Source organism: Ahaetulla prasina, chromosome 3 (assembly GCF_028640845.1).
Source record: "Ahaetulla prasina isolate Xishuangbanna chromosome 3, ASM2864084v1, whole genome shotgun sequence".
Taxonomy (NCBI): domain Eukaryota; kingdom Metazoa; phylum Chordata; class Lepidosauria; order Squamata; family Colubridae; genus Ahaetulla; species Ahaetulla prasina.
This window is the reverse complement of record NC_080541.1, coordinates 98,403,053-98,429,610: the sequence shown is the minus strand read 5'-3', so window position 1 is coordinate 98,429,610 and position 26,558 is coordinate 98,403,053. Positions and strand designations below refer to the sequence as shown.

At 38.1% G+C, this 26,558-nt stretch overlaps 1 protein-coding gene across 1 annotated transcript in view; it reads right to left on the bottom strand.

The window, feature by feature from the left end:
- DNAH5 (dynein axonemal heavy chain 5) overlaps positions 1-26,558 on the bottom strand; it is a 173,963-nt gene that overhangs the window by 93,949 nt on the left and 53,456 nt on the right. Inside the window, exons 29-44 of the mRNA XM_058177601.1 lie at positions 25,317-25,516; positions 25,078-25,231; positions 24,182-24,345; positions 22,779-22,935; positions 21,798-22,010; positions 20,537-20,761; positions 19,615-19,787; positions 18,610-18,788; positions 17,272-17,459; positions 14,805-14,999; positions 13,226-13,360; positions 11,240-11,347; positions 10,015-10,168; positions 6,868-7,014; positions 4,930-5,171; positions 2,314-2,490 (exon numbers count right to left, since the gene is read on the bottom strand). Of these exons, the coding sequence (XP_058033584.1) occupies positions 2,314-2,490; positions 4,930-5,171; positions 6,868-7,014; positions 10,015-10,168; positions 11,240-11,347; positions 13,226-13,360; positions 14,805-14,999; positions 17,272-17,459; positions 18,610-18,788; positions 19,615-19,787; positions 20,537-20,761; positions 21,798-22,010; positions 22,779-22,935; positions 24,182-24,345; positions 25,078-25,231; positions 25,317-25,516 (2,811 nt within the window). The remainder of the gene's footprint in view (positions 1-2,313; positions 2,491-4,929; positions 5,172-6,867; positions 7,015-10,014; positions 10,169-11,239; positions 11,348-13,225; positions 13,361-14,804; positions 15,000-17,271; positions 17,460-18,609; positions 18,789-19,614; positions 19,788-20,536; positions 20,762-21,797; positions 22,011-22,778; positions 22,936-24,181; positions 24,346-25,077; positions 25,232-25,316; positions 25,517-26,558) is intronic.

Here is a 26,558-nt window from a genome sequence, read left to right as displayed (position 1 = left end):
TGAAGTAACTCTTAAGTTATTCTTGCAGTCCATGAAACTATTCCACAAGAGCATATGCTCATTATTCTGGAGAAAAACGTAGATTTCGGACTTTTTCAGAGAACTATGTGTTAATGCAATGCAGCAATAAATCATCATAATCATGAGTCCAATGACAGGCTTTAGGCTGATGAGAGCAAAGATAATTGATGAATGAAGTGTCATGAATTCCATCAGGCATTAACACTCTATTAGCAAGATAAAGAGATTTCACCTGATAACTTACTATGATTTTGTAGATGCCTGCATCACTATGATTTCATGCTGAACAGAATAATTTGCTGCCATACCATCGTGAATGAAAACATTCTGATGCTATATTTATTCTAAATCTAATGGCATCTCCCTTCTTTTAATCCCAAATTTGGCTAATAAATATAATTTTGTTTTGTTATGCATGCAGGCTGAATGTAATGGGATAACTGATTCAATACCAGGAATGAACTAAACATATTATTTCATGTAATCCATCATATTGCTTTTTATACACATTGCCGTGGTACACCCCAGATTTATCTATGAATATAATGTTGTTAAAACATATTAAGTTAGCTGTCTGTCTAAAAGCTAGTATGATGCATTGATTCTCCCTAGGGTATTGAATTCTGGATGGGTCATTCTCACACCTTCATCCTGTAGTTGGTGGATTTCAAATAATTTTTTTTAAAAAGGGTGCCACAAGAAGGATACAAATACGAAGTATTAATAGAAACACTTGGCATATTACAAGAGCTACTTAAAAAGGAGTACTGACTTTAATTATAGAAAATTAATCAAAGAACTTTTGGGAAGAAAATTAAATGTAGGAACATAATTAAAGCCATAAACACTTGGACTGTTCCAATAATTCAATATATTACAGGTATAATTGATTAGGCACAAGCTCAATTAGACATTCTTCAAAGGGAAACAAGAAAATTAATGACTATGAATCATGCTTTTCACCCAAGAAGCAATGTTGACAAACTCTATTACGCCACTGGGAGAGATTTTCTCCAAATAAAACACACACTAAAAGAAAAAAAAAACACTTCTTGAATGATTTTAACATGCACAGTAAGTAATATCTATTGGTAGAAATTTGTAAAGAAAAACTACTGAAGACTGCAAAATAAAAACAACTCTATAAAAAGGAATCGATTGGAAATATAAATTGTGTGTGTGTATGTGTGTGTGTGTGTATGTAAAGAGAGAGAGATTGCTAAAAGAAAATCAGATACAAAATGTCTTGGCTATCGGTTAAAATATAAAATTTGGTAGAAAAGTAAAAAAAAAAAAGATTGAAGCAATAACCATGGCAGCATAAGAACAGGTTACAAAAACAAACATGATACAAATTATTAATTACAGATAGCTCTACTTTAGCCACTGCATTGGATAGCAACTTCAACTGCAACAATAATTCATTCTCCTACCAATGAGCATATTTATCACAATAAAAGCCTTCAGTGTGAAACTGATTAAGTTCTGGTCAGTTTCAGGCAGCAGCTAGGAGCTGGCTGGAAGGTTCTAATCCAGGGGTGTCAAATGGACGGCCCTCGGGTCAGATGCATCACGCACAGGCCATGCCCACCCCAGCTCCGCAAAGGCAAAAAAAAGTCATGATACATCACGCAATGTCACGTGATGTGATTGAATTTGACTTAATTAAATCACAGGGCTGAGTTTGTAAACTTGTAGTTAGCACCTTTCACTCTATGTCAGGGATCCCTAACCTCTGGGCACGGCTCACTAGTGGGCCATGAGCTGTTTGCAACCAGGCTACAGAAACAGCAGGCGGGCATATTTGAGTGCACACACATCCTCACTTAGGCAAGCAGCAGGCAAGAGCATGGATGCGCACTCCATTTGCTTGAGCGGCTGGCGCACGTGCACGTCGCTTGCACAAATGGAGCCACGTGCACATGTGTGCTTGCTGGCCACTCGTGCGTAACCAAACCCTCTTCCTCTCGCTGGTCCGCAAAACTGAAAAGGTTAGGGAACTCTGCTCTATGGGCATTCCACACTGCAGAGAAAAGTGGCTCAGGAAGAGATTGCATTTAAACAATCCATCTGCCTTGTCAGAGGGCAACCCCCCTTCCCTGGGGAAGGCAAACAGGCTCTTTATTAAAAATTATAAATGAAAAGAATAAAAGTATATTTAAAAAAAAAACCCTACCTTGCTTGAATGTGATTTCTTACTGATAGTTCCATGATTCCCATGCTTTTGATTAGAAGTTGTGACAATCATCACCATCATCATCATCAATCTGTCTGAACAACATAAATGATTACCTTGCAGGGAATAAGGCCCTGAAGCATATTAATGCTCTGCATTATCACAAAGGCTTCTAGCATCTCAATCTTGAATTCCAAGGACTGAATACTAAACCGGTAAAGGTCTGGAAAGGACGCTGTGTACAACTGACGCAAAATCTCTGCTTCCTGGGGAGAACGCCTCTTCAGAAAACCCTGTTATAATTGAAAGCAAGTCACCATGAGACTTTTGAAATTATTATCCAAATTTACCAGATCGAGCAACTAGAATTTAATTTCAATCCTCTCATTTTTATTTTCTAGAAAAAAAATTACATTTTTCATCAAAATATTTTGTTTGGGCAAGAGAATAATTGTCTATACTTGAGGCAAACATTTTACCTCATCTACTTTCCATATAGGTGATAGTATGATGATGAAGATTAGCGTATCAGATGCCATTTTTATATTGGAAAACATTTAACAAAAACATCAAATACTAAGAGATGTCAATGGTGAATCTAAGTTGGAACACAGTAAATGAATCAATTGAACAACATTTTGAGAAAGAGCAAAAAGTTGTGTAGTAGGAGCAAAGTCAATCTAAAGCATGACAGAGATATTTCTCTAATTCTGACTCCATTAAAGTACTAACTTAATTTCTGAATGATTGTTCTTGAGTTCATTTCTATTGATTTTGTATTCTATTTTTCTAGTCAAAGTCCTAGAGGCAGTTGAAAACTTTAAAAAAAATTGTGCATGCCAGTCATCTAGTCACAAAGCAGCCATCATATGGACAACTGTTGTCCTATCTGGTTAACTAATTCCAACATAATAAACTTTTATTGGAGTCTTCACTTTTGTTGCAAGAGCCTTCAGACTACTACTGTGGATAAGGCAAATTTATCTTCAATTTCTTCCTCATTTTGGAGGGTGGAAACCAATTCCTATGGAGTTGTCAGAGACTCCAACCCTTGGCTGGCTAAGATTGATGAAACATAATTCTAGATGTCTGTCAGTGCCTACAAAAATTTACTGCTTGGCAGCCTGATCTTTACACTCATTTAGCGGTCCCCTCTCCCTCATATTTGCCATGAGAGTCATCTCTCCTTTTTTCTCTTTTCTTAATGTCCTGACCTTCCAAATTGATTTGCAGTTGTCCCTATCAGGTTCTTTTCCACCCTTCCCATGTCCTCCTGCTTAGTCATTTATCATATTACTCATCCCAATAATTCAATACTCTCCTTTACCACATACAACTATTTCTGTTCCCAACAGCCAGATCTGCTGGTGAAAAAAAATGTGTACTAAGACCTTCTTCCCCATGCTAGCTAGATTAGATTAACTGTTCTCCTGTTGTTCTGAATATTGCAGTCTCATCTCCTGGTGGTGGGCATACTGTGTACTAATGACAATCTCTACAATTTTGGCACTGATTAAAATCCTTTAGTGCAGTGGTCTCCAACTTGGCAACTTAAGACTTGTGGACTTCAGCTCCCAGAATTCCTCACCAAAGCAAAGCTGGCTGAGGAATTCTGAGAGCTAAAATCCACAAGTCTTAAAGTTGCCAAGTTTGGAGACCCCTGCTTTAGTGTTTGCCTCATTGGTAAACACTAACTTAGGTACATAGCTCATTAACCATGTGGTAACCCTATATTCAGTTCCTTTTCAAGTTTGGAAATCTGTGGGCAGGCTTGTTGAGCATTCCTGCCTCTCATCTTATAACCTTCCCAGACTAATTAGGTGAAGGCAAAGCTGAGGTTACATATTAGCCATTTGCAGGAATACAATGAAAGGTGAAGCAAGGGAGTATTAGAGGCATACTGAAATTGTGCATGTTACTCCTTTTCAGAAGGCCTTCCAATTATATGATGATGTTTACATAGTATTGTATCAGAAATATGTGGAAAGCATAGGAAACAGAGTTATGTGTTTGTGTCATAAGGGAGCAGAAAGATGCCCCTTCCCATATACAGCTGATGTGGGGAGGAAGTCAACATGAGATAATATTTTACATGCCACCCAAACTCTTTAGAAAATGACTAAATGATCCTGTCAAGCTCTTCACAACAATTAAACTGGACTGAATGTCAGACCACAGATAAAATGAGTTTCCAGTAGCTCAAGAACCTGATCTAACCTCATTAGTACTGTTGCCCTTCTAGGAAGAGACAATGGCACCAGACTGAAAATTTGAAGATATGAAACACAACCTTTTAAGACTTCAAAATTGATCATCAGTATTTTGAATTGGGGGATACAACAAACACTAGAATCTCTAACTGGTTAAGAATAATCAGTTGTATAGCATGTTACAGTAATTCACCATAGAGGTCACCAAAATATGGATATGGTGATCATATTCCTATAGAAGAATCTTGTACCAGAGTTGATAATGACTTCACTTAGAACATATGGCTGTAATATTAAATGTTAAGATGGTTAGTAGTTGACATCATTGGTGCTGAGTAGCTAAATCACTGAAAGTAATGGCTGTGGAAGTACATACACCAATTTATTAGAAAGCTAAATGTATATTACAGATATACATTTATATGTTACAGATTTTTCTATAATTGCATTCATATCCTAATTTTTAACAGTCTGAAAGCGATCCATGATACAAACATTTTGAACTCATCAAAGCAACTATACCTCAAGAACAGGACTCCAGCTGAGAACAGATGAGCTCATAAATACCATGCCATTCCTTGACACTGTTGCAGGAGAAGCATTGTCAATATTATGAGGCTCAAAAACAATTTTACAATTTGGTGCCATAGGGATCCGATCTCCATTCGCCAGGGTCAATGTTTTGTTATCATCAAGCACTGAGTTCAGATTTTCAATCCAAATGGCATCAACAGGACCATCAAGTACTATCCAGATATGTTCTCCTATACCCAAAGGGGGGAAAACATTTCTTGTAAAGAGAGCATTTTGTGATACAATCATTTTCCTCATCACAGAATAGGTATGAATATGATTAAAAAGCAGAAACAACATAGATTAATTTGCCGTGTGATATTTATAGTCAACTTCTCAAGTGGCTCTGAAGATCAGTGGATGATCTTAGACAAGTTCCTACTTAAACTTGGAGAAGTGAAATGCAAAAAAGCCTCATTTAAATCATTTCTTTCTTTAGCTCTCTCCAGCAATTCTGAAAAGCCCAAAAAGAGTACTCTATTTAACAGTAATAGATTCTATTTAGGAGTAATAGATTTCTCAAAGCAAGTAATATGCTGGGGAAACATTACTTACAAGATACTTGACATTTTTATTTTACATGTAAAGCCCTTGACAGGTGACACCTAAGAAATAAAAAGTCATCCTCCTATTCTCTTTCCCCCATCTGTCAAAGCTGCCATTCAGCAATTTTGATAAGAACTGCTTCTTTTGCACTCTCTTTCCTAGTCTGAGAGGACAAAAAGTATCCATACATAGTGAGCAGGCTAAGGATGCTAATAGAATAAGATGTTTAAACTTTGGTGGTGGGGGAGGGAATGCAGACAATAGCAACTAAGATGATTAAAGGCCTGGAGACTAAAACTAAGACTAAAAGAAATGACTAGGGGGGATATGATAGCAGTATTCCAGTATTTGAGGGGCTGCCACAAAGAAGAGGGGGTCAGCTTATTTTCCAAAGCACCAGAAGGCAAGACAAGAAACAATGGATGGAAACTAATCAAGGAGAGAAGAACCTGGAATTAAGGAGAGACTTCCTAACCAGTAGAACAGCTTGCCTTCAGAAGTTGTGGATGCTTTATCACTGGAGATTTTTAAGAAGAGACTGGACAGCCACCTATCTGAAATGGCATAGGGTCTCCAGCTTAAGCAGGGGGTTGGACTAGAAGACCTCCAAGATCCCTTTCAGATTTGATTTTATTCCATTCCATTCCATCCCATGTTGCTTGTAGCCTATGAGGCTGAAAATGTTGCCTAGCCTTGCTGCAAAGACTTGAGGGTTATCCATGAATTTAAGAATTCTATTTCTCATCTGCACATTTATGGGCAATTCAGGTATCTAAAACAAGAGGTATCTAAAACATTATTGTAATAATCAGATAAATACAGCAACCAACTGGAATAGAGGTGTACTGTGTTTCCCCAAAAATAAGACCCTGTCTTATATATTTTTTTTGAATCCTGAAATAAGCGCTTGGCCTTATTGCCATGCACTCAAAAGCCCGATTGGGCTTATTATCTGGGGATGTCTTCTTTTGGGGAAAACAGGGTACTTTCCAGATCAGCAGGTCATTCTCCTTGCATTAACCCAAGTATGTGGTCTGTTGATAGCTTTGAAGCACGATTTTCAGCATTCTCAGCCATAACCAATTATACGAGATGACTCTATTTATAGTACCATCGAGGGAGCCAAAGGTGGCAACCTTTTGCTCCAAACTCAACCCTGTCTGCTATTGCAACTTCTCCTCCATAATGTGCTCCCATGAGCCTCCTTAACTTTCAGACTAGGATGGCTCGATTAATATTATAACAAATAAGAGGAATGAGGAAAATAACTGGATTTTAGGATGTTTTTTTTTCCTGTGAAAGGAATAATCAAATATAACTCTGGCAATTATCATATAGTACCCTTCTTGGCTCTCAAAGTTTTCCTCCAAAGAGTGGAGAATATCCCATCTGTCCAGTCATTGGTTGCAACATCAAGGCGTCCAAACATCTGAGGTGCAGTGATGGCCTTTGGATTCATTCTCATTTCACGGTGGGGTTGGCCACAATCTGTACATGCCAAAGGGAAGATCCATTTGAAATCATTGCTACAGTAGTATCGCATTCTATCAATGGGTGGATTTTGGTCTTTGAATTTGATAGTGTAAAAACATTCTGTGGGGTTGCAATGTTAAAGTTATTCCAGCCTCCTCTTAACTGAATATTGTTCATTTATTTTCAGCCATATTAAGGGGGAAATTCAAACTGAAAATATAGGAGGAATCCTCAAAGTTTTAACTTGCTACTTGTTGAATTTTTTCTTCAATCTTAGATTTCCAGGTGATATTAGATTACAATTTACATTTGCTTTCATCAATATAAATGTCATGCATTATGGGAACTTCAGTCCAGTGATGAAATATTTTTACTACTGGTTCTATGGGTGTGGCTTGGTGAGCGTAGTGTGGTTTGGTGGGCATGGCAGGGGAAGGATACTGCCAAATCTCCATTCCCACCCCACTATAGGGGAAGGATACTGCAAAATCTCCATTCCTACTCCACTCCAGAGGAAGGATACTGCAAAATCTCCATTCCCACCCCACTCTGGGACCAGCCAGAAGTGATATTTGCCGGTTCTCCAAACTACTCAAAATCTCCACTACCAGTTCTCCAGAACCTGTCAGAACTTGATGGATTTCACCCCTGCTTTAGGCCAATAATATCTAAGATAAAATTGTTTTAGCTTTGTTCTTTAAGTACAAGAATTGTATTGGGTGAGCAACAAAAGGAATGATTTGTGTTTTGCACTTGCAACTTGAAGTTAACAAAGCATGTTAAATAAGCATATACATTTACACACATTTGCATGATTTTTATGAACATATACGTTTTCGTGTTGAACATTATTAAAAGAAGCATTAAACTGCTTCAGGCATTGTACACATGTAGGCATTCACGACGGTTAATCTCTTCTTTGTTCATTTTAAGCAGGGAGACTTGCTGTCCCCTCCTCACCATAGTATTACCTCCAGCACATTTCACTGCAATTAAATTGGTTTTTTAAAAATATCTTTAGATCTAACATTTACAGATTTTGTGCAGCAAAGACCCATTAGGTGGTAGTTATTACCAATTAACACTGGCTAGCTCTTTGGATTTAAAGGAAATAATATGTTTGAAGCATGTGGGCCATTCTTGTTGCATCTGTTGGCAACTGATTAAAGCAGTTTTGTCATTCCCTGGGATTGGATGGCTGTTCCCTGCAGCTACAATGCAATTTCAGGAAAAGACACATTTTGGTTTAAGAAGTTAGCAAAAGGTGTTGCACATGCATGTATCCGTTATCCCTTTTAATTTGAAACACTGCATAACCTTTCTACAAGTAAATACCTTAAAATCTATTATCTCACATAGGTAGCCCAGGATTGCAGGCTTTGAAGTCAGATGCTCAGCTAGCACACAAAATTGTTAGCTGAACCCTTGGCACTGTGAAGTCAACAATGAAGGCAATACAATCTATGGGGAGATACAAGGCTTTCTGACATCAGTGCAGTGGTGGGATTCAAGTAATTTAACAACCGGTTCTCTGACCTAATGATTTATTCCAACAACCAGTTTGCCAGACTGCTCAGAAAGTTAACAACTGGTTGTCCCGAAGTGGTGCAAACTGGCTGAATCCCACCACTGCATCAGTGGTCTACTTCTCTCCATGGCTGTTCAGTTTTAAGAGAGGAAGGACAGGGTTAGAAGCTGGGTGCGGGGGAGAGAGAAACTGTTTCAACAAATAATTAAAGAGGAAAGAGGATTTAAACTGCTGCTAAAATAAATAAAAGCCTGTCTATTCTGATACATGACAGTTCAGGGAAAAGAAAAAAAAAATTCTTCCTTTGCTTTAGCAGCCATTTCCTAAACAGCCAAATGGCCTTTCTTCTTGCCATCAAATTTTCATTAAGTGTTTCTCACTTTGAAATCTCACCTGACTGCTGAACTCAGGGTGTGCAAAACCCAGTATTACTCATACTATTCCTCTTTCAGCATCAGATTTCCAGTGCACCATGAACCACTTAACTGTTTCAGATTTACTTCCAGAAAATTATGAATAATCCCCAGGATGGTTGGCTAAAAGCATCCTTGGAGGAAATGGACCTATCTTTGTGTGTTGCAATTGGTATATTCCTATGCCTTGATCGTACTTTTACATTTTAAAAAAACTTTGGAATTATTACTCAAATAATTTTCTTTAATCCTGTCTTTATAACTGCCAATTAGCAATTCAATGCATATAAAATAAGCGCAAGTGATTTCGGAAACTACTTCTGGATGACCAAGACATATGAACCTGATTTAAATGCAGCTTATTTGATTAGACCAAGAATACAGATAGCAAAGCCACTTGAGGAAGACAGCCATTTTTGCTAATTTTCTATCCTCTGTGGCATTGTGCTAATGAAACAGCTTTGCAATGAAACTCACTTCATGGTCAGGCTTACCTCACACTACCACACAGCAGTAATTTGTATAGCTTTTTCCTCTGCAGACTTTTTAAAAAAATATTTTCATTAGAACATTGGCAGGGATCACACAAAGAATTCTGTGGATCCAAACTATGTTCACTGTCCGTGGCCCATAACAATAATTTAGACAATTTAGTTTTGTGGCAATATTCTAGCATTACAAGGGCCTTGGAGACAGAAGTCATTGAAAAATGCGGTGTATCTAAAACAAACTGTAGAAAAGTAAACAAATGTCTATTGACAGGTTTCATAAGATGCAGTTTACTGTGATGTGTGAACAAGCAACACGTATATTCTCTGTTTATACTTCTTAGAAATAGTGATCTGCTTAGATTCTGCTGTTGCCTGTGTAACTGGTTTCTCAAACGATTTCAAGAACATCACAATGGCTAAAAACAATGCTAATATTTTCAGAAATGATCACATAATCCTTTGGGCAAAACTATACTTTTTTTTTTTACTATGTAGTCCTTAAAAAGCTTCCTCTGACTACTAATTTATTTTATCAAAATGCAAAGCAGATTTTTTTATTTATCCCCGGGTCAGTTTTCCAAACCTGTCATGGATTTCATCAGTGTGTGGATGCATGTTGTTTTTCCTGCTCCACTAGGACCTAGAGCCATCATGCCATGTCTTACTCGTTGAGTTTCAAAAAGCTGAATAACTTTCAGTCTCCAAGGTGGGTGATTAATTAAGCCAGCCTCTTCAACCTGTCAAAAATTACAGCATTAATTACTTTATTTACATAGAATCCCTGCCTGGACTTTACTCGTGCTTTATTACAGGATTTCTCAACTTGGCAATTTCCAGATATTGTGACATCAACTCCCAGAATTCCACAGCCAGTGCAAGCCATTGTAGAGAATCGTGGGAGTTGAAGTCCACTCACCTTCAATTGGCCAAGGTTGAGATACACTACTTTATCAGAATGTGAAGAAGCTCCTGATTCCTTCCAGATCTTCCCTTTGAACATGTCTGCATTAGGAAGTATGCAGAGAGGACAGGTTTAGGTGAATATGTTGGCATTGGAGCTGAAGTGATGTAATTTGTTCAATAGGACTAATACGTTGACCAGTTAATAACATAACGTATCTCCATTTATGCTGGTTGAGGGAAAAAAATCTTGGGTGTAAAGTCGCACCTTTTACTATTACTTGACCTAATTTTAACATATAATAAAAGAAGGTTCCTTTCCTGTGTTGTCTACAGCCAATTCATTTTAGATATTCCTGCCAGGACATTTTTACATCTAGTCAGTTCTACTAGCACATATCTGCTATCCTATGAATTTCTGCCAAACTGAATTGTCTCTTAGCTCATGGAATTCAAGGTAGAACTGTGCCTTTAATTACAAATCGTGTTTTCATCATAAAACAAGATAGATAGCTAAGAATATGGTATGCTAAGGGCAGTGGTAAAATTCAATTTTTTTTACTACCGGTTCTCTGGGTGTGGCTTGGTGGGCGTGGTATGGCTTGGTGGGCGTGGCAGGGTAAGGATACTGCAAAATCTCCATTCCCACCCCACTCCAGGGGAAGTATGCTGCAAAATCTCCATTCCCACCCCATTCTGGGGCCAGCCAGAGGTGGTATTTGCTGGTTCTCCAAACTACTCAAAATTTCCGCTACCGGTTCAACTACTCAAAATTTCCACTACTGGAATTTCACCCCTGGATTTCACCCCTGGCTAAGGGATGCTGGATTTCACCCCTGGCTAAGGGGGAAAATTACTAATATGAGATGTTTTTAGTACAAAAAAAGCACTGGTATATAAACAGTTACCTGTTTGCTGATGGCAGCTTCTAGCTCTGGATAACCTGCCTTATCAAGTTGTATACTTGGAAAAAGATCTTCTATCAAACTCAAAAATAAGGGTTCATCTTCATCTATCTGGCAATAAAAAGTAATAGGAAAATTAGTGCTTTCTATCATGTAATACTTAATGCAAGTACCTAGTACCAAAATCACAATTTTATACTATACAGAAAAACCACGCTTCACTAATCTAAATATATTTCTACTGCATTGCTGGTAAGAATAATGCACATTTTACACATCTGGGTCAGAGAAAGGACTGAGTAAATAAAACTGAAACATTATCAAGGTAGAAATCATTAAAAAGAACAAACTGAAAATGATAAAAATTCACAAGGGCCCAGAAATTGGTGAAAAACTATAACATCTGAAAAACTGTTTTCAGAAAGAGTGCAAAATGAAAGGTAATTGGTTCAGTCCCATCGTCTTTCAGTGAGGCAGGTATGCTGTGTGTGGAAAAATTATGTTTCAGAAACTATTTGGAAGGAAAGGAAGGAAAAATAACACCTGACAAATAAGGTGGTTTATAGAAAGTTAGGGTAAGAAAACACTAAACAATGCCAAAAGAAGGAACTTCAACAAAACCAGGGTACCAGAGAAAATGCTAGCTCTCCATCAAAACAAGGATTTAAATCAGCATTTGGAGCAACAGAAGATAGGCAGTAATCTGATGTATGTTACATTCCCAGCACAATGACAAAGGAATTGTCTTGAAAAGAAAATTTGTAGCCTATAATATTCTAACTGATTTCTCCACTCAACCCTCAAAATATGAAAAATGGTTCATTCATTCAGTCACCCATTTGAAAGTTCAGTACACAGTATTGTTCTGCACAAAAATAAGCACAAAGCCAATAGATTTGGCAGACTATTAAAACGATCGTGAAATACAGCAGGAAAATACATTTACAAACTAGAAATATCTTGGGTGAACATACATGACTGTCAGCCCTCCCAGGCAAACAAGACAAGATGAAGTAATTCTATTTTCTTTTCAGAACACATTAACAGAATCTTGCAAGTCTGAAGGCACAAAGTTCCTGCCTCCACTTTTAACTACTTGATCCATTAGGGTACATCTTTCCTAAGTTTCTTCTTCTGACTGTTAAGCCACTGGGGGCTCCTGCCTCTCTTGTCTCGTTTCCTAGGCAGCATCTCCTTCCCCAAGGTCATTTAGACATTCCATTCCATTGACAGAGACAGAACACGTAGGAATGAATCTTAATGAACCCAACTATAGAGCATTCCATAGTTGGGTTATTTAATAATGAAAGCCTTTTCCTTAGTGTCAAGGTTCTGGGTGTGAACTCCTCAAATCCTAGGTCCTCCATCACTTTTGAAAAAAACAGCTTTTTCAAACCAAAGTAAGCCTTATTTACTTGTACCACTTTTCTTTCATTTCCCACAAACTCAAGTAGACTTCATTGGTTATACCTGTTACTTTGGAGTCCAGTAAAAAGAGAAAGCTCCTTCTCTACTCTCTGGGACTTCATAAGTTACATTATCAAATTTAGTGTTCAATGCTCTGTATTACAGATTTTGTATTGTTTATGGGAGTATCAAGAGCCATCATGCTCAGCATAACTGCTCTAATTCAGGGGTTGGCAACCTATATAGCTCATGGCCATAAGCAACTCATCACTTGAAATTGTCAGGCCAGTACTTTCAAAAACAAGTATCATATTCATCTGACCCATCTCTGCTTAGTTTGGGATCGAGGCTTAAAAACCTGTGGTTGAATATACTTGCTTATTCTCCCCTTGTCACTCTAATGGTACAAATAAGCCTCTAGTTTTGCTCACAGATTTCTGACACCTAATTAATATATAGATAGCTGGGTCAGCAGCCAGCCTTAGAAAAGGGAAAAGAGCATAGCGAATCAATATTTGAATAGCAACCAAGGAATACCATCCAAATAAACCCAAGAGAGCAAACATCTGAATTTATGCTTACCAATTTAGAAAGATTCATATCTCTCAAGACACGCATTACAATAGTGGATTCAGTGTCACTGGGGTTTGATCGTTTGGCTGCACCCAAGGTTCGTAGTACTGACAATATATTTCTCAGACCAAAGTCATAATGTACCTACAAATGTAAGACAAAAGTTTCTAGATATAAAGGGACAAAATTAAAGCAAGGATATAAACAGACATTCTGGTTTTCAACACTAGTTGGCTTAGAAATAAGGACATTACTCACTTGAAGACCTACTATTGAAACTCATCAGTGTAATCAGGTCAAAGTTCCAATAATAACAGTAAATTATCTTCCCATAATGTGACATATTGTAAATGTGTGGTAGAACATATGCTAGCAACTAGCAACAGCAATACATAGAACAAATGTAAAGAAATATAGTATGTATTTGTAACACTGTTAAAATAAAGATTGTTGTTTGAATTAGAATTGTTGAATAAACAGGAGACTGGTATTACTCTGGTGACTAATATTATCCTCTCTCAGTTACTTGTAAATAGTAATTTAAAAAGTGTACACACCAGCCTATCTTAATGCTGAAATACTAGGAATCTCTGGAGTCTTTGGTTCAAGATGATAAACTGAGAGAAAGACATAAAACTCATTCCATATACAAAACTGGTCTTATCACACTAGTTTCAAATATTTGGGAAAGCAAATTATCTGTTCTATCTTTCCGATTCAAATTTTATATAAAAAAAAAAACAAGCAAAGAAAAAGTAAATGAAAACGTCTCTCGTTCTTTTTTTTAAAAAGTCACATAAAATATATTGATGCTTCAATAAAAACATAAAAATAAAAGTACAGCATTCCTTCTTTTAAAAAAGGAATTATTTCTCTAGAGAAAAATAATTATTTTTTGTTTATTTTGCCACGATATGTTTGTTCAAAGGCATAGTCCAATACTAGAAGGAAAGAGGACAACCAGAGGTAAGGTGGCTGGAGTTAATTACAACAGTGATGGATGCAATGTTGGGCAACCTGAAGAGGCCAGATTGAGGAGAGATCTTTCTGGAGAAAATCAATGCGGTCACTGAGAGTCAACATTAATTTGATGTACATAATCAATCATAGGCCAGGACAGCTCTTGCCCTTTTTCAGTTAACAAAACATTCATTAAATATTGTTTGGTATGATATTAAAATTAATGCAGTTCTTTGAAAAAATATTTTCAAGGAAACAGTGTCTTTCCCCCACTTTTTTTTCCCTTTGGCTTTAATGCACCTTGCAATGAAATCATATTTAAACTTAAATCTCAAAGGAATGTTTTGAGGAATTACTACCTAGTTTGTTGTCATTTTGGACCATTAAAATTGCTATGTGTCCATGTACTACTTCATTCTATTTTTTTGAAAAAAGAAATAAACTATTGATGAGCTATTCCTTGCCCTCCAAAATGACTGTGACTCTTAAGGTTATTCTGTAACACTATCATTCCTAAGAACTTCATCGCTATAGCTGCTGGCATCTACAGCATTTAAATTCTACTTCATGCTTGCTGTTTGAGCTATTTGCAGAACAGAATTGTTCATAAAAGATAAATTTCTCCTACCTGCTTAGACAATTGTTCTTCACAGAGTTTATAGAGAGTGAAGAACTTCCTTGCAAGCACAATGTTATCAATGAAGCCACAACTAGCCAATTTGACACGGATGATGATCTGGCGATCAGGAACCATCATCGCCACTGAGCGGAAGTTGATTTTCAGGTTTTCAGGTAACTCTTGACGACCAGCATACCCAGGGTTCTGATTTAAACATAGCATTATCAATTGAATTAGACTCCAGACATAATTTTCAGAATTCCTTTTACAGGTTCTACTTCACATACAAAACTAACAAATATATTTGTAATTGGCATTCAATATGGTCTTCCTTGTGGTGGTTATTCTAAAGTAGCTGCCAGCCCCAATTCCATTATAAATAATCATGCTCAGATAATCATGCTATACTTCAGACGTATTTTCTGTAGACCTAACCCTATGAAGAGGTCTACCGTGCTCGAAAATGTGGAAGGAAAGAGAAATAGCAGGTGACCAAAAGTCCTTTGAGCTGTGGCCTCAGTCTAATACAAAATGATTAATCGTTCTTGATTTTTGAGGTTAGAAAAATGGCAACAATTTGAAAATATTTTGAGCAAAACTCACATATTGTCTAGAAAGCTAGAAATATATTTTTTCTGAATTTCCTCCTGCAAGAGCAGCTGAAGAATGTCTAATATCGAAGGAATTTTGAAACCTTCAAATGTCTTCAAAAATAAATATCATTCTCTGGATAATGTGCCCACAGCTTCAAAACTGGATCTCATGACTTATATGATTTTAGAGCATTTTCTGGGTCTGTATCTTGAATATGAAAGACCATATAATCCCAAAGGTAAAAAAAAAATAAAGGCAGTCCTTGAGTTATGACCGCAGTAGAGCCTGCCCTTTATAATTGTAATGTTAATTTAATCACTTTAAATGAATGATGAAGTCCATTCCTCCTCTTCCCACTGCATTTCTTAATCAAATCCTCAAGTTGTTAAGTGCGCATGAGATGCCTCACGGGTGGGGAAAACCAGGTAGGGGGGGCCAGTGCATGAAAAGACAACCTGCCTTTGGCCAATCAAGGCCTCCCTGCATCCACTGAGATATCTCATGCTCCCCTTCCCAACTCATAGGGTCTCAATAACTGCTTCGGCCTTCTCCGCACTTAGCTTTCGAAAATTGGCAGAGGTCTGGGCTATGCGGCAGGAAAGTGGCTGTCCTCTCAGATGCAGGTAAAGCTGTTTTCTTTAGATATTGTGTTCTTCTGTCTCCTTTGGAAAAAGATTGTCTGGTGAATGACAGAGGCCTGCAATGGTGCAAGAATGCATCTCCAAAGGCTTCTGTCCCCTTTGCAGAACCTTTTGCCACAGAGAATGGAGGCTCCACTCTCCGTTCCAAAATTTTTTTTAAAGGGGACAGTGTTGTGACCAAGGCCCAAGTAGAGGTTACCAAGCACAATTCAATCCGCAACAAACTTATTTTATTAAAACAGCTGAGAATTAATTCATTCTCTGCTTCATCCAAAACAAAATTCTTAATAACAGTCCATCAGCCTTATCACCAACCTTTTCTTGGCAAAATCCCCACAAAGTTCTGTGCTGACAAGCACAGAAATCAACATTGCTTTCCTACAAAGAACCCAAAGAACCTTTTTGCTTTAGCTGCTCTTGCTTCTGGCAGCTCTTCGCATGCGTGCACTAGGAACAGGTTCCTCCTGTTCCTCTGCCTCTCTGCTGTCTGCCTCTGGAGGCTCCGAGATGGCCTTGGCTCCATCTCTGCCTCTGATGCAGAGCCCTTGTCCGGGCCTTCCCCTGACTCCAGGACTGGCCCATTGTCCTCCCCAGCCTCCTCACTGTCTGACTCCACTGCCAGGTCCGCAGGCTGCTGGCGGACCACAACAGACAGAAGCTTTTGGGGCTGTGATCTCGAGCCTCTGCAGACCTCCCTCCTCCACACCAAAAGCTTTTGCAAAGGGGATGGAAACCTTCAAGGGCACCATCTGACGCCCCTTCAGGCTCCATTTTCTGTGTCAAAAGCTTTTGCGAAGGGGATGGAAGGTCATGGAAGATCAAACGAAAACAGTTTCCTCAGCATCTGAGAAGATGGTTGCTTTTCTGCCATGTGGCCCTAAGCTCTGCCGATCTTTGAAAGGTTAGTGAGCGAACAGTGACAGGATGCGGCGGAGCCGATGGGCTAACATAGCAGGTCCAGTGCCTGTTAGAACCTGGGGGGGGTAGGCAGAGGACATGTTGCAGCGTCTCTGTGGTTGGTCATAAGAGTGAACAACTGCTGTGGTGCTACAACATTTATAATTTTGGGACTGGGCCATAAGTACTTTTGGGGATGGTATCATAACTTTGAATTGTCACTAAGTGAACTGTCATAACTTAAGGATTACCTGTATTCTAGAGCTGGAAGTTCTAGAAAAGTCTCAACTTTGCCTCATACTTCATATGTGATATTGCTAAACCACTGCATTTGGAGTACTCACCATTGTCAAAAAAAGGCCAAATTCAGGATTCATTTCTACATTATCACCGTCAGTGAAAATGAAGTTCTTCTTGCGCTCTTTCTTACAGGTCAAAACAATTGCAATTTGCTGGGCAGCAACAGACAGCACTGGTAAATCAATGCGGTTAAATTCATCAAAGCAGCCCCAGGATCCAGACTGAGCAAGACCTTAAATCAGAGGAAAGCTTGTTATTAAAAGGAGTCAGCCCGGAGCTCATTTTGCATAATTAGATATCAAATCACAGTGTTTTGTAATTTTTTAAAAAAGTTAAAGCAAGTTCAGAGAAGGCTAGAGCTGAACTTACGATATTTAAAATGTGCTTGAAAAGTTGGTACTTCTATCAGATAAAAGGATTAAAATCAAGGTGCCTGAAAGAAGCAAATGACTTGTCATTCTGGGCAAGCTGCTGAACTAGATAATATTTTTCCCCCTTTTCCCTATAGAGCAGTGATTGTTAACCTTTTTGGTGCCGAGTGCCCAAAGCATGCACATGCAAATACACACGCACGTTCTCGAACCCCCCAAATGCAATGCAAGCACCCACCATGTATGTGCCCTATCCCCGTGTATGTGTGTGTGTCCCCCGCGCATGTGTGCGCACGCCCCCGCACCCCATTTTGGGCTTGGAAAGCCTCCTGCACCAACCTGGAAGTCAAAATGGGGTACAGGGGGAGCATGGGGGCCCCCACACCCCACTTTAGGCCTCAAAAGCCTCCTGCACCAATCTGCACTCTGTGCATGCACCCTGAACCCCCGCACATGCACGTGCACATCCCCCACATGCGCCCTGCCCTCCTCGCATGCATGGCAGAGACCTGAAGACCAACTGGCTGGTAGGAGGCGCGTGCGCATCCGTGGTAGAGCTGGGCTGGGGCAATGGCTCGGGTGCCTGCAGAGAGGGCTCTGCGTGCCACCTGTGACATGATAGCCACAGGTTCGCCATCACGGCTATAAAGCCTTGCATTTTTTTAAACTTTGCTTTTACCCATTCCTGCACTACTTAGCACGAACCTTGTATATATGATGATTAGCTATGATTAATCTGAAATGGATGCAATTAAGCACAATAGACACACTTGATAATAAGCATATCCTACTTGACATATCTTGGAGCGTTGGTTTTGAATACATGCACTTTGGAAAGAAAATATTGTGAGACATTTTATTCCTTCTCTTCCCAGCATTTTCAGGCCAACCTAGAATCAACATACTCTCATTTTCATTCATATCCAAAAGTTGACACATGCTGTTCATCCATTATTGCGACAATACTGATTTTTACAAAATGTCACTTTCCATATTAAAGAATATCCTGACCTTTGAAGATTCTTCCCAGACCTCGAAAATCCATCTGGTCAGAACAATTGAAAACCACAACGTATTTTCCAAGGCACCTTCCCATATCTTTTGTTGTTTCTGTTTTGCCAGTCCCTGCAGGACCTGCTGGTGCTCCTCCCATGCTCATCCCTAATGCTTGAGCCAAAGTAATGTAACACCTACAAGGAAATAAGGAATAGGAATATATTCTTCTTATGGACATTTGGAAGACTTAAAAGTATTAAAATGCCAAGATAAGATATGGAGAGGTAGTGCAAAAGAGAAAACTATTTCATGGTATCCTCTCTTACTAGATGTTTGAATGCCCATTTTTGTGAGTTACAGGCTATATTCTTTTGCCTAATATGTTCAATTTGGTTTGGTTGGCCTCTCTTAGCATTGTTTCTTGAGAACCAATTGTAATAGAGCCTTTTTTTATGCTGTATTCGATAAATCCAGCTATATTTTCCATCATTTGAGTTGGGGAGGTACATTACATAATGAGATATGAATATGATGTATGTTGCCCTCAGAGACAAAAATGCCTTCCTAGTCCCTTCCCCCCATGTAAAATTCAATATGATGCATAATCTAAATGTATCCCTGTAGAGAACCATGGAGGCAGAGGAATGTTCAGAAACCATTACAAAAATTAAAAGGGCAGAAAGATTCTACGAGCCCTAGGAAAGGAGTCAGAATTGGGAAGAGGTTCAAGCTGGCTCCTTCTTGATTGACTGAGATAAAAAGGAGCAGAGCAAAACACAATCAAATTTACAAGATTCTGTTAACATCCCATATCTCAATCAATTTTAATTTTAGATTTCTTGTAAAGCCTATTTCCTAATCCTGACAAGTCCAGAGTCAATTGAGGCTCCTTTATCTCCCACTGAATCTTCATTATAAATTCATGAGACATTCTCCATAACCAATACTGGAAAATGACACTGCATAGTGTCAGCGTATCTTTTTTTTTTCTCAACCTATAAATATTCATGCATGCCTCACCTGTCTGTGAGAGGTGTGATGACAAGACGGTCTGTACAGCCCAGAAATTCATTTTGATATATGAAGGCCACATCTGTGATATTCACCATCATTTTATCTGCATCATCTTTGAAATAAAATCTGCATTGTTTCAGCCACTCAAAATCTGTAGGGCTCTTGATATGCATGCGGCACTAGAAACAAAGGAAATGCGCTATCATAGTTCAATATCTATGTAAGCATTAACCGTACAGACATGCCTTCTATTTATTACTTGGAAACAGCTATTTTTGAATGCAAAGATAGCTCATCCTTGTGGTAACCATAGAATGCAATGGGAGTACACAAAACTGATAAAACAATCCCAGCACATAGAATAAATATGGTACAAGCTCTATATCTGACCCTACCCTCAAATGGGATATGACTATTGTTCTTTTTCTTCTGCCTTGAAAAAATTGAATAATCAAGTGATTAGAGTAATGGATATTACTTTATGACTAAGAGCAAATGTAACATGACTGGATTTGGAAAGGTAATGGTGAATTAACTTAAAAATAGACATGAACCAGTATCTTCCTCTAGTCCCAGTCGCTTTCCTTTAGAAGTCCATCTATGAAGTAACCCTTAGCCACAAAATTGTGTCTCCTTTTCTATGGGCTCTGAGTAGATCAGAAGAAGAGTAATCTGGGCTCACTGCATAGGGAAATCCCTAAAACTATCATTTACAATGGAAAATAGGATTCTATTAGTAGATGCTGTCAAGCCCAACAAGAAGGCTACTAGATTATAAACTCAAAAAAGCATTGTAACATTAATAAACTCAGTAACATTTGGTCCAAAATTACTGATTGCATTGATTACATTTATACATCACAGACACATCTTATTCAGAAGAATTCAACCTTTCACTAGCAGTTATTTAAATAAGGTTTATTTTTACCAGATCATCAAATATGTCCCTTTGGTGCACATGAATTGTGATCAGTGTCTCAAATTTAATGCGTTCCACAGAACTCAGATCTTTGGTAGTCATGTCTATTAGGGTATTCAAGAGTTCTAAGAAAAACTGGTTCGTTTTCTGCATCACTTTTTTGTCGTATTTTACATTGGTCAAAGCTTCTTCCGCTTCTCGTGTCCAGATCATTTGAATACCCAGCAAGCCAACCTTAAAAAAATAATGTACATTAATTTTTCTCAGGGTTAACTGTTAAGCTTCCCAAATCCTTTTTTATTCAGACAACCAATAACTGAGTCATTACACTTTTAAAAATTAATTTTATCTGTGTACTTTTAAAAATTAATTTTATCTATGTGGTTTTCATACAAGAGAGAAGAGAGGTGTCTGTATCTCCAATATTTACACAAGCTTTAATTGATCTAATCAAAAGAATTGTGGAGTATAAAATGATGCAGGGTTTTGCAGCAATGCTTCATCATAAGAACAGCTCATGGACCACCTTAGACTGCATTGGGAATCAAATAGTATTTCCTCAGAAGCAGCAGAGGTAGGCAACAAAGAGCAAAGCAAATAAACTATCTCAGGGAGAACACCCACTACCCTCTTTCTTCCTCCAGATTTAGGAGTACCAAAAAATCTGCTCTCAGTTGCTATAAGTCACATTGAGGGGAACTGTACAGGGTGCAGAAGACCCTCCTTACCAAATACTCTCCTCCTCAAGCTAGCCTCCACCCTAAAGATTGCCCTTCTCCTGCTGTGCTTACGGTCTCCCTCTTCAACAATAAAAGACATATTTTCATCATATGGAAGAAACAGAACTACCTCTGTTCTTCATTAGTTCCCCCAGGTCTTAATTTCAGTTTTTATTTATTTTTCTTTGTTTTTTGGAGGCTGACATTATTACAAGCAAACTATTGTGGTGGAAGGCTTACACATTATTTAATATAGGCATCTTTGAGATACATTGGAAATCCCCAAAAGTGCATCCCACATTTTTCAAGGAAGGGAATTGATGCTCCAAACCCATTAAGAGCTAAAGATGAACCACATTAGCAAATTACATATCTATCCATTCTGAAGCTCTACTAAATTTAATAAGATTTCCTAAATGCCAACTGTAGTATTTATTAGAAATAATTCATACTAAAGGTATTTCTGTCTGTATTAACATTTGTAGTTATCACAACCCTGGAAATATAGATCACACTCTCCCTACTGAGAAGAAGGAAGAAGATAAATTCACCTGGGCAGGGAAGGTATTAAGAAACTCAATTAATTGGAAATCTGCTTCTTGAATATTTGCAGCTGCTTGTCGAATCACAAGATGCAAAGAGGATTGGGACTCCTTTAAAAGTAAATTGAGCCAAACTTCTACATTGCCTTCTGCCATAACAGGCTTTTCTAATTCAATTGTCTCACCTTCCCGAGAAGAAATGGAAAGGATGCGGTCATATACCTGTGAATCATACATACTGCATGAACATTTCATAGTAACAGTTCATTTTCATGTTTTTCATGTAGTCCTCATATCAGAGGACTACCAATATTTTGTATGTGCTCTTTGTTGGAACTAATAGCAACTTTCCCTGTTGTTTATTTAATACTTAAAACAACTAATTCTATAAAATATACACAGCACATACAATTCTATCACAGATCTCCCATGGGCCCCGCAGCAAATCCTATACCAAGCCAAATATTTAATACCTCAAGTCATATTAATCTGATTGACATTCACTCATCAAAGAAGCAGATGAATATCTTTTCAGGACCTAAGAACTTTTTAGATGGCAATATTACAAATTAAATGTGTGATTTCATGCATTACTAGACAATGGCTCCTCTGCAGATAGGATATTAGTACTCTGTTTTTACATTGCATGAATCTAGTCAACAAAAATAGCTAACAGATAGCAAAGGAAAAAAAAACAGGGAATGGAATATTCTGTAATATTCCATGTAAGTGTAATATTCTGCAAGTTGGGGCAATTCAGCCGTGAACATATGGGATTGCCTACCTCTGGTTTAGAACCTAAACTCAACCATGAGGTGAAAAATAGAGATGTGAATAATTATGTGAATAATTTTACTGGTTACTGAGGAGTCTTTGTGTTCTTGGGTACTTGGAAAATACACCAGGGTTCAAGAGAGCTTGGTGGATCTCCAGCAATGATTATGCCCTTAGTAGTTAATCAAAACAATAAAATATTACAAATGCACAAACCTTATCATGGAATTTTACAGTTTTGATATTGTCAAAAACGTTTAGCAAGTGAGCCTGTATAGTGTGAGAGTCTGAAGCTTGGCCTAGGATCTCCAGGAGAGCAGGGTCTGACACAAAGAAGAAGCGAGGAAATGAGAGCCTCTTTTTCTCCAGGTAACTGAAACCAAGCAAAACCAAGAGGAATACAGTCATACGTGTAAACTTTAAAAACAATATTTGTCATTATCTCTCAATGATCAGATCTCCTCAGCTCCTCTCTAGAGAAAACACTATTAATGATAGAATCAAGAGTCTCATCTTGCAGCTGACTTTTTAAATGGTTTGATCATGTCACCGCCATCCATTAATTCATATATTGTATGAACTAATGACGCTCATTTCACTCAGACATATTTAAACTAAAACATTAAGCACTCCAAAAATATGCAGAGCAATGGCTTGAATAAGTTGTACGTATGATGAAGTAGTGATTAATTGCCTTGTCTTAACTGTATCCAATCCAGCAACCACATGACTGTATCCAGTCCAGCAAGGAAAACACAGACCATTTTTGGATCATAGAGTAACATTATGTGCAGATACTGAAAAACTGTCTTATCCCTCCCCATTCCCACATTAGTACAGACACAAGTAAATCATGTGCTTCCCAATATTTATAAATTTTGGGAGCTCTGATACATTTAAACTAAAGTAATCTTAATTAAATTCACACAGGATACTGTTATTCCCATCTTTCATGCTAAATTAAAAACAAAACACAGAAATAGGATACAAAAGATTTTTATCTTCCAGCATTCTCTTGATGTCTTCAACATATTCCTTCTACCTGAACCAATTAATACAGAGCTGGGAGCAGTGAATGCAAGGCAGCATGTGTCAACTGTCTTGAATTCCCTGTTCTAACCACAAATCACATATAGATTAAATCTTAAATCAAGCCTATACATGCTGTGACTTAATAATGCCATAAAAAGCAGGATTACATGTAGCCCAGAAGATTTATACATGTCATGTTGCATTAACCTAAAACATAATTATCAAACACAGTATGTTATTCCTTTTGACCGCAACCTTGAAAAATACATTTTACTACCTGATTTACTCTTTCAAATATATGTTTTCAAATATTCACAAATATGCTTATATGCTCTATGTTAAGATAGCCATATATTGTATTCTCTGTCATGAATATATGAGGGCCATTTAATTCCTTTGAAATTAATTTTTAATTCCAAAATAATATCAACAGATTCACCCTTGCTCTTGCCCATTGAGATGATTTTTAACCTAATGCATATTAAAAAGCAACACATTTTATTTTTCCTGTTAATTATTTCCTGTTAATTTCCTGTTAATACAATGATTGTATGTTAGTGAAAAGTTTTTAAATAAGCAGAGCTTACCCTGTGAGAGATTTTTGACACATTTCCAGCTGCTCCAATAAATGAGGCAATAATTGTCCCATGGTTTCATCCCCAACACAGCACTGGACAACATTTGGTATTTCATGGGCTCGGGTCATTATCTTTACCCATGATTTGTCAATATTAGAGAAACGCTTTGCTTCCTGTTTAAAGTACAAATAAGAATGGCACTTCAGTCCTTATACACATTTTGTTGATGTGAAGATTTAACAGGTTTCTTTCAGCAATCTTTCTTTTCTCATGATCTTCTGGCTAATTTTCAGAAACCAGTTCTGATGTCTGTTGAGTTATTAATCGAATTGCCTTATTATAAGATGGGATTCTCTAGCCCTCAAAAAAAAACAATCCTCAACAGGGGTGAAATTCAATATTTTTCCCTACTGATTCTGTGGGCGTGGCTTGGTGGGCGTGGCAGGGGAAGGATATTGCACAATCTCCATTCCCACCCTACTCTGGGGCTAGCCAGAGGTGGTATTTGCTGGTTCTCTGAACTACTCAAAATTTCCGCTACCGGTTCTCCAGAACCTGCTGGATTTTACCCCTGGTCCCCAACCTTTCTGGCTCTGTGGACCAGCAGCAGCAGCGGAGGGGAGGGGAGGGGATGGTTTCACATGTGCACACATGTCAGCTTGCACAAATGGAGCAGCTTCCCACACTCACCCACTGCTTGTGCAGCCCAGTTGTCAATGGACCGTGGACCAGTAGTGGTCTACAGACCAGGATTGGGGATCCCTGGTTTAAACTATAGCTTCCAACAGTGTCAGTATTGGTCATCCCAGTTTGGGCTATTGAGAGATGTAGTTCAACAGCATCCAGATGTCATAGCTGCATAAGTTACCTTTAATGCACATGCAGAACAAAAGAAGGATTCTTACCTTAGGAAGCTGTTTGGCAATATCTCCACCAACAAACACAGCTTCTAAATAGATCCATAAATTCTGTACCATCATCCAGTTCTCAACAATATCAGTTGTGTTAGAAAGATATTGCACCCATTTTTGTATCTGAGCCTTGAATGGTGAGTTATATCTGCAATAATTGCATATATTCAAAAATGAGCAAATGAATCTCTGTTTAAAAAGAGAGAGAGACAGATCTATATATTACATATTACCTATTGCTCATTAGGGAGCCCAGAATCATCAAGCTGTCCTCCATACTTGCAATAATTTCAGAAGTGCTGTCTCCCCTCAAGAGAAGTTCTCCACGGGTTTTAAAGTTAGCAAAAGTAAATGTTTTATTGTCCCATTCAACAATCACTTGTTTGAGCTTCTGTTCAATGTCCCTCTCTTTCATTGCACTGATGCAGATGTCCTAGCAAAAACCAACCAGAAGGTTAGTATGAAAAACTAAATCCAGCACATTAGAATATCTTCCAGTCAATAGCCCTGGAAATTTCCAAGCCAAAGTTAAATGAATAGCTTCAATACATACAGCATTGTAGGTACAAAAAAAAAGTTTAATAAAAGGTGAATGATTATTCAGGCAGATAAACCCATTTGTTATAATCCAAAACAAAATATTTTTCTACCCATGAACATAATACATAGCTTCCTAAGGATGACCATCAGCCGATCGGCTAACTTTTTCAGAAATAGTCCATTCACAATCTGAATTTAGGACAACTACACACTGGTCCCAGAAAATAGTCTAAAACTTCCTGATGAGTTGCAATGCTGAAATTTATTTGGGTTGCAAGCTTGAACCCAAATATCCATGCATTGTATGGAAATCCCATATGTATTCCTGGAGCAAACGCAGCACAAAGGCAGCAACTGTGAAATAATACTGTTAAAGAGTTCTGCAAACATAAAAGATATCAATGACCAACAGAACTTGTTTTGCAGCTGGAGGCCTGGGAAGTCCCACTCAATTAAATGTATCACTGTATACTGCAGCAGTCAGCCCCAAGTCCTCCACTGTGCCACAGCAGTAGGTTACTATGGCAAGATTGGTTTCTTATCCTGAGCTAAGGCAGTGATGTTGATTTTTCAGACTTGGAGTGAACAAGATAGATTTGGCTATTTCTTAGAGCAGGAAGCAACATCTGTCAAACCTGTTAAAACTTATAGGGTTGGGCTAGGTTAGTATAGGTAGTCCTTGACTTACAATAGTTCATTTAATGACCATTGAAGTTACAGCAGCCCTGAAAAAGTGACTTATGACCATTTTTCACACTTACGATTGTTGCAGCATCCCCACAGTCACATGATCAAAACTCAAAAGCTTGGCAGCTTTTTCATATTTATGATAGCTGCTGTGTCCCAGAGTCATGTGATCGATCACCTTTTGCAACCTTCTGACCAGCAAAGTCAATGGGGAAGCCAGATTCACTTAACAAACTATGTTACTAAAT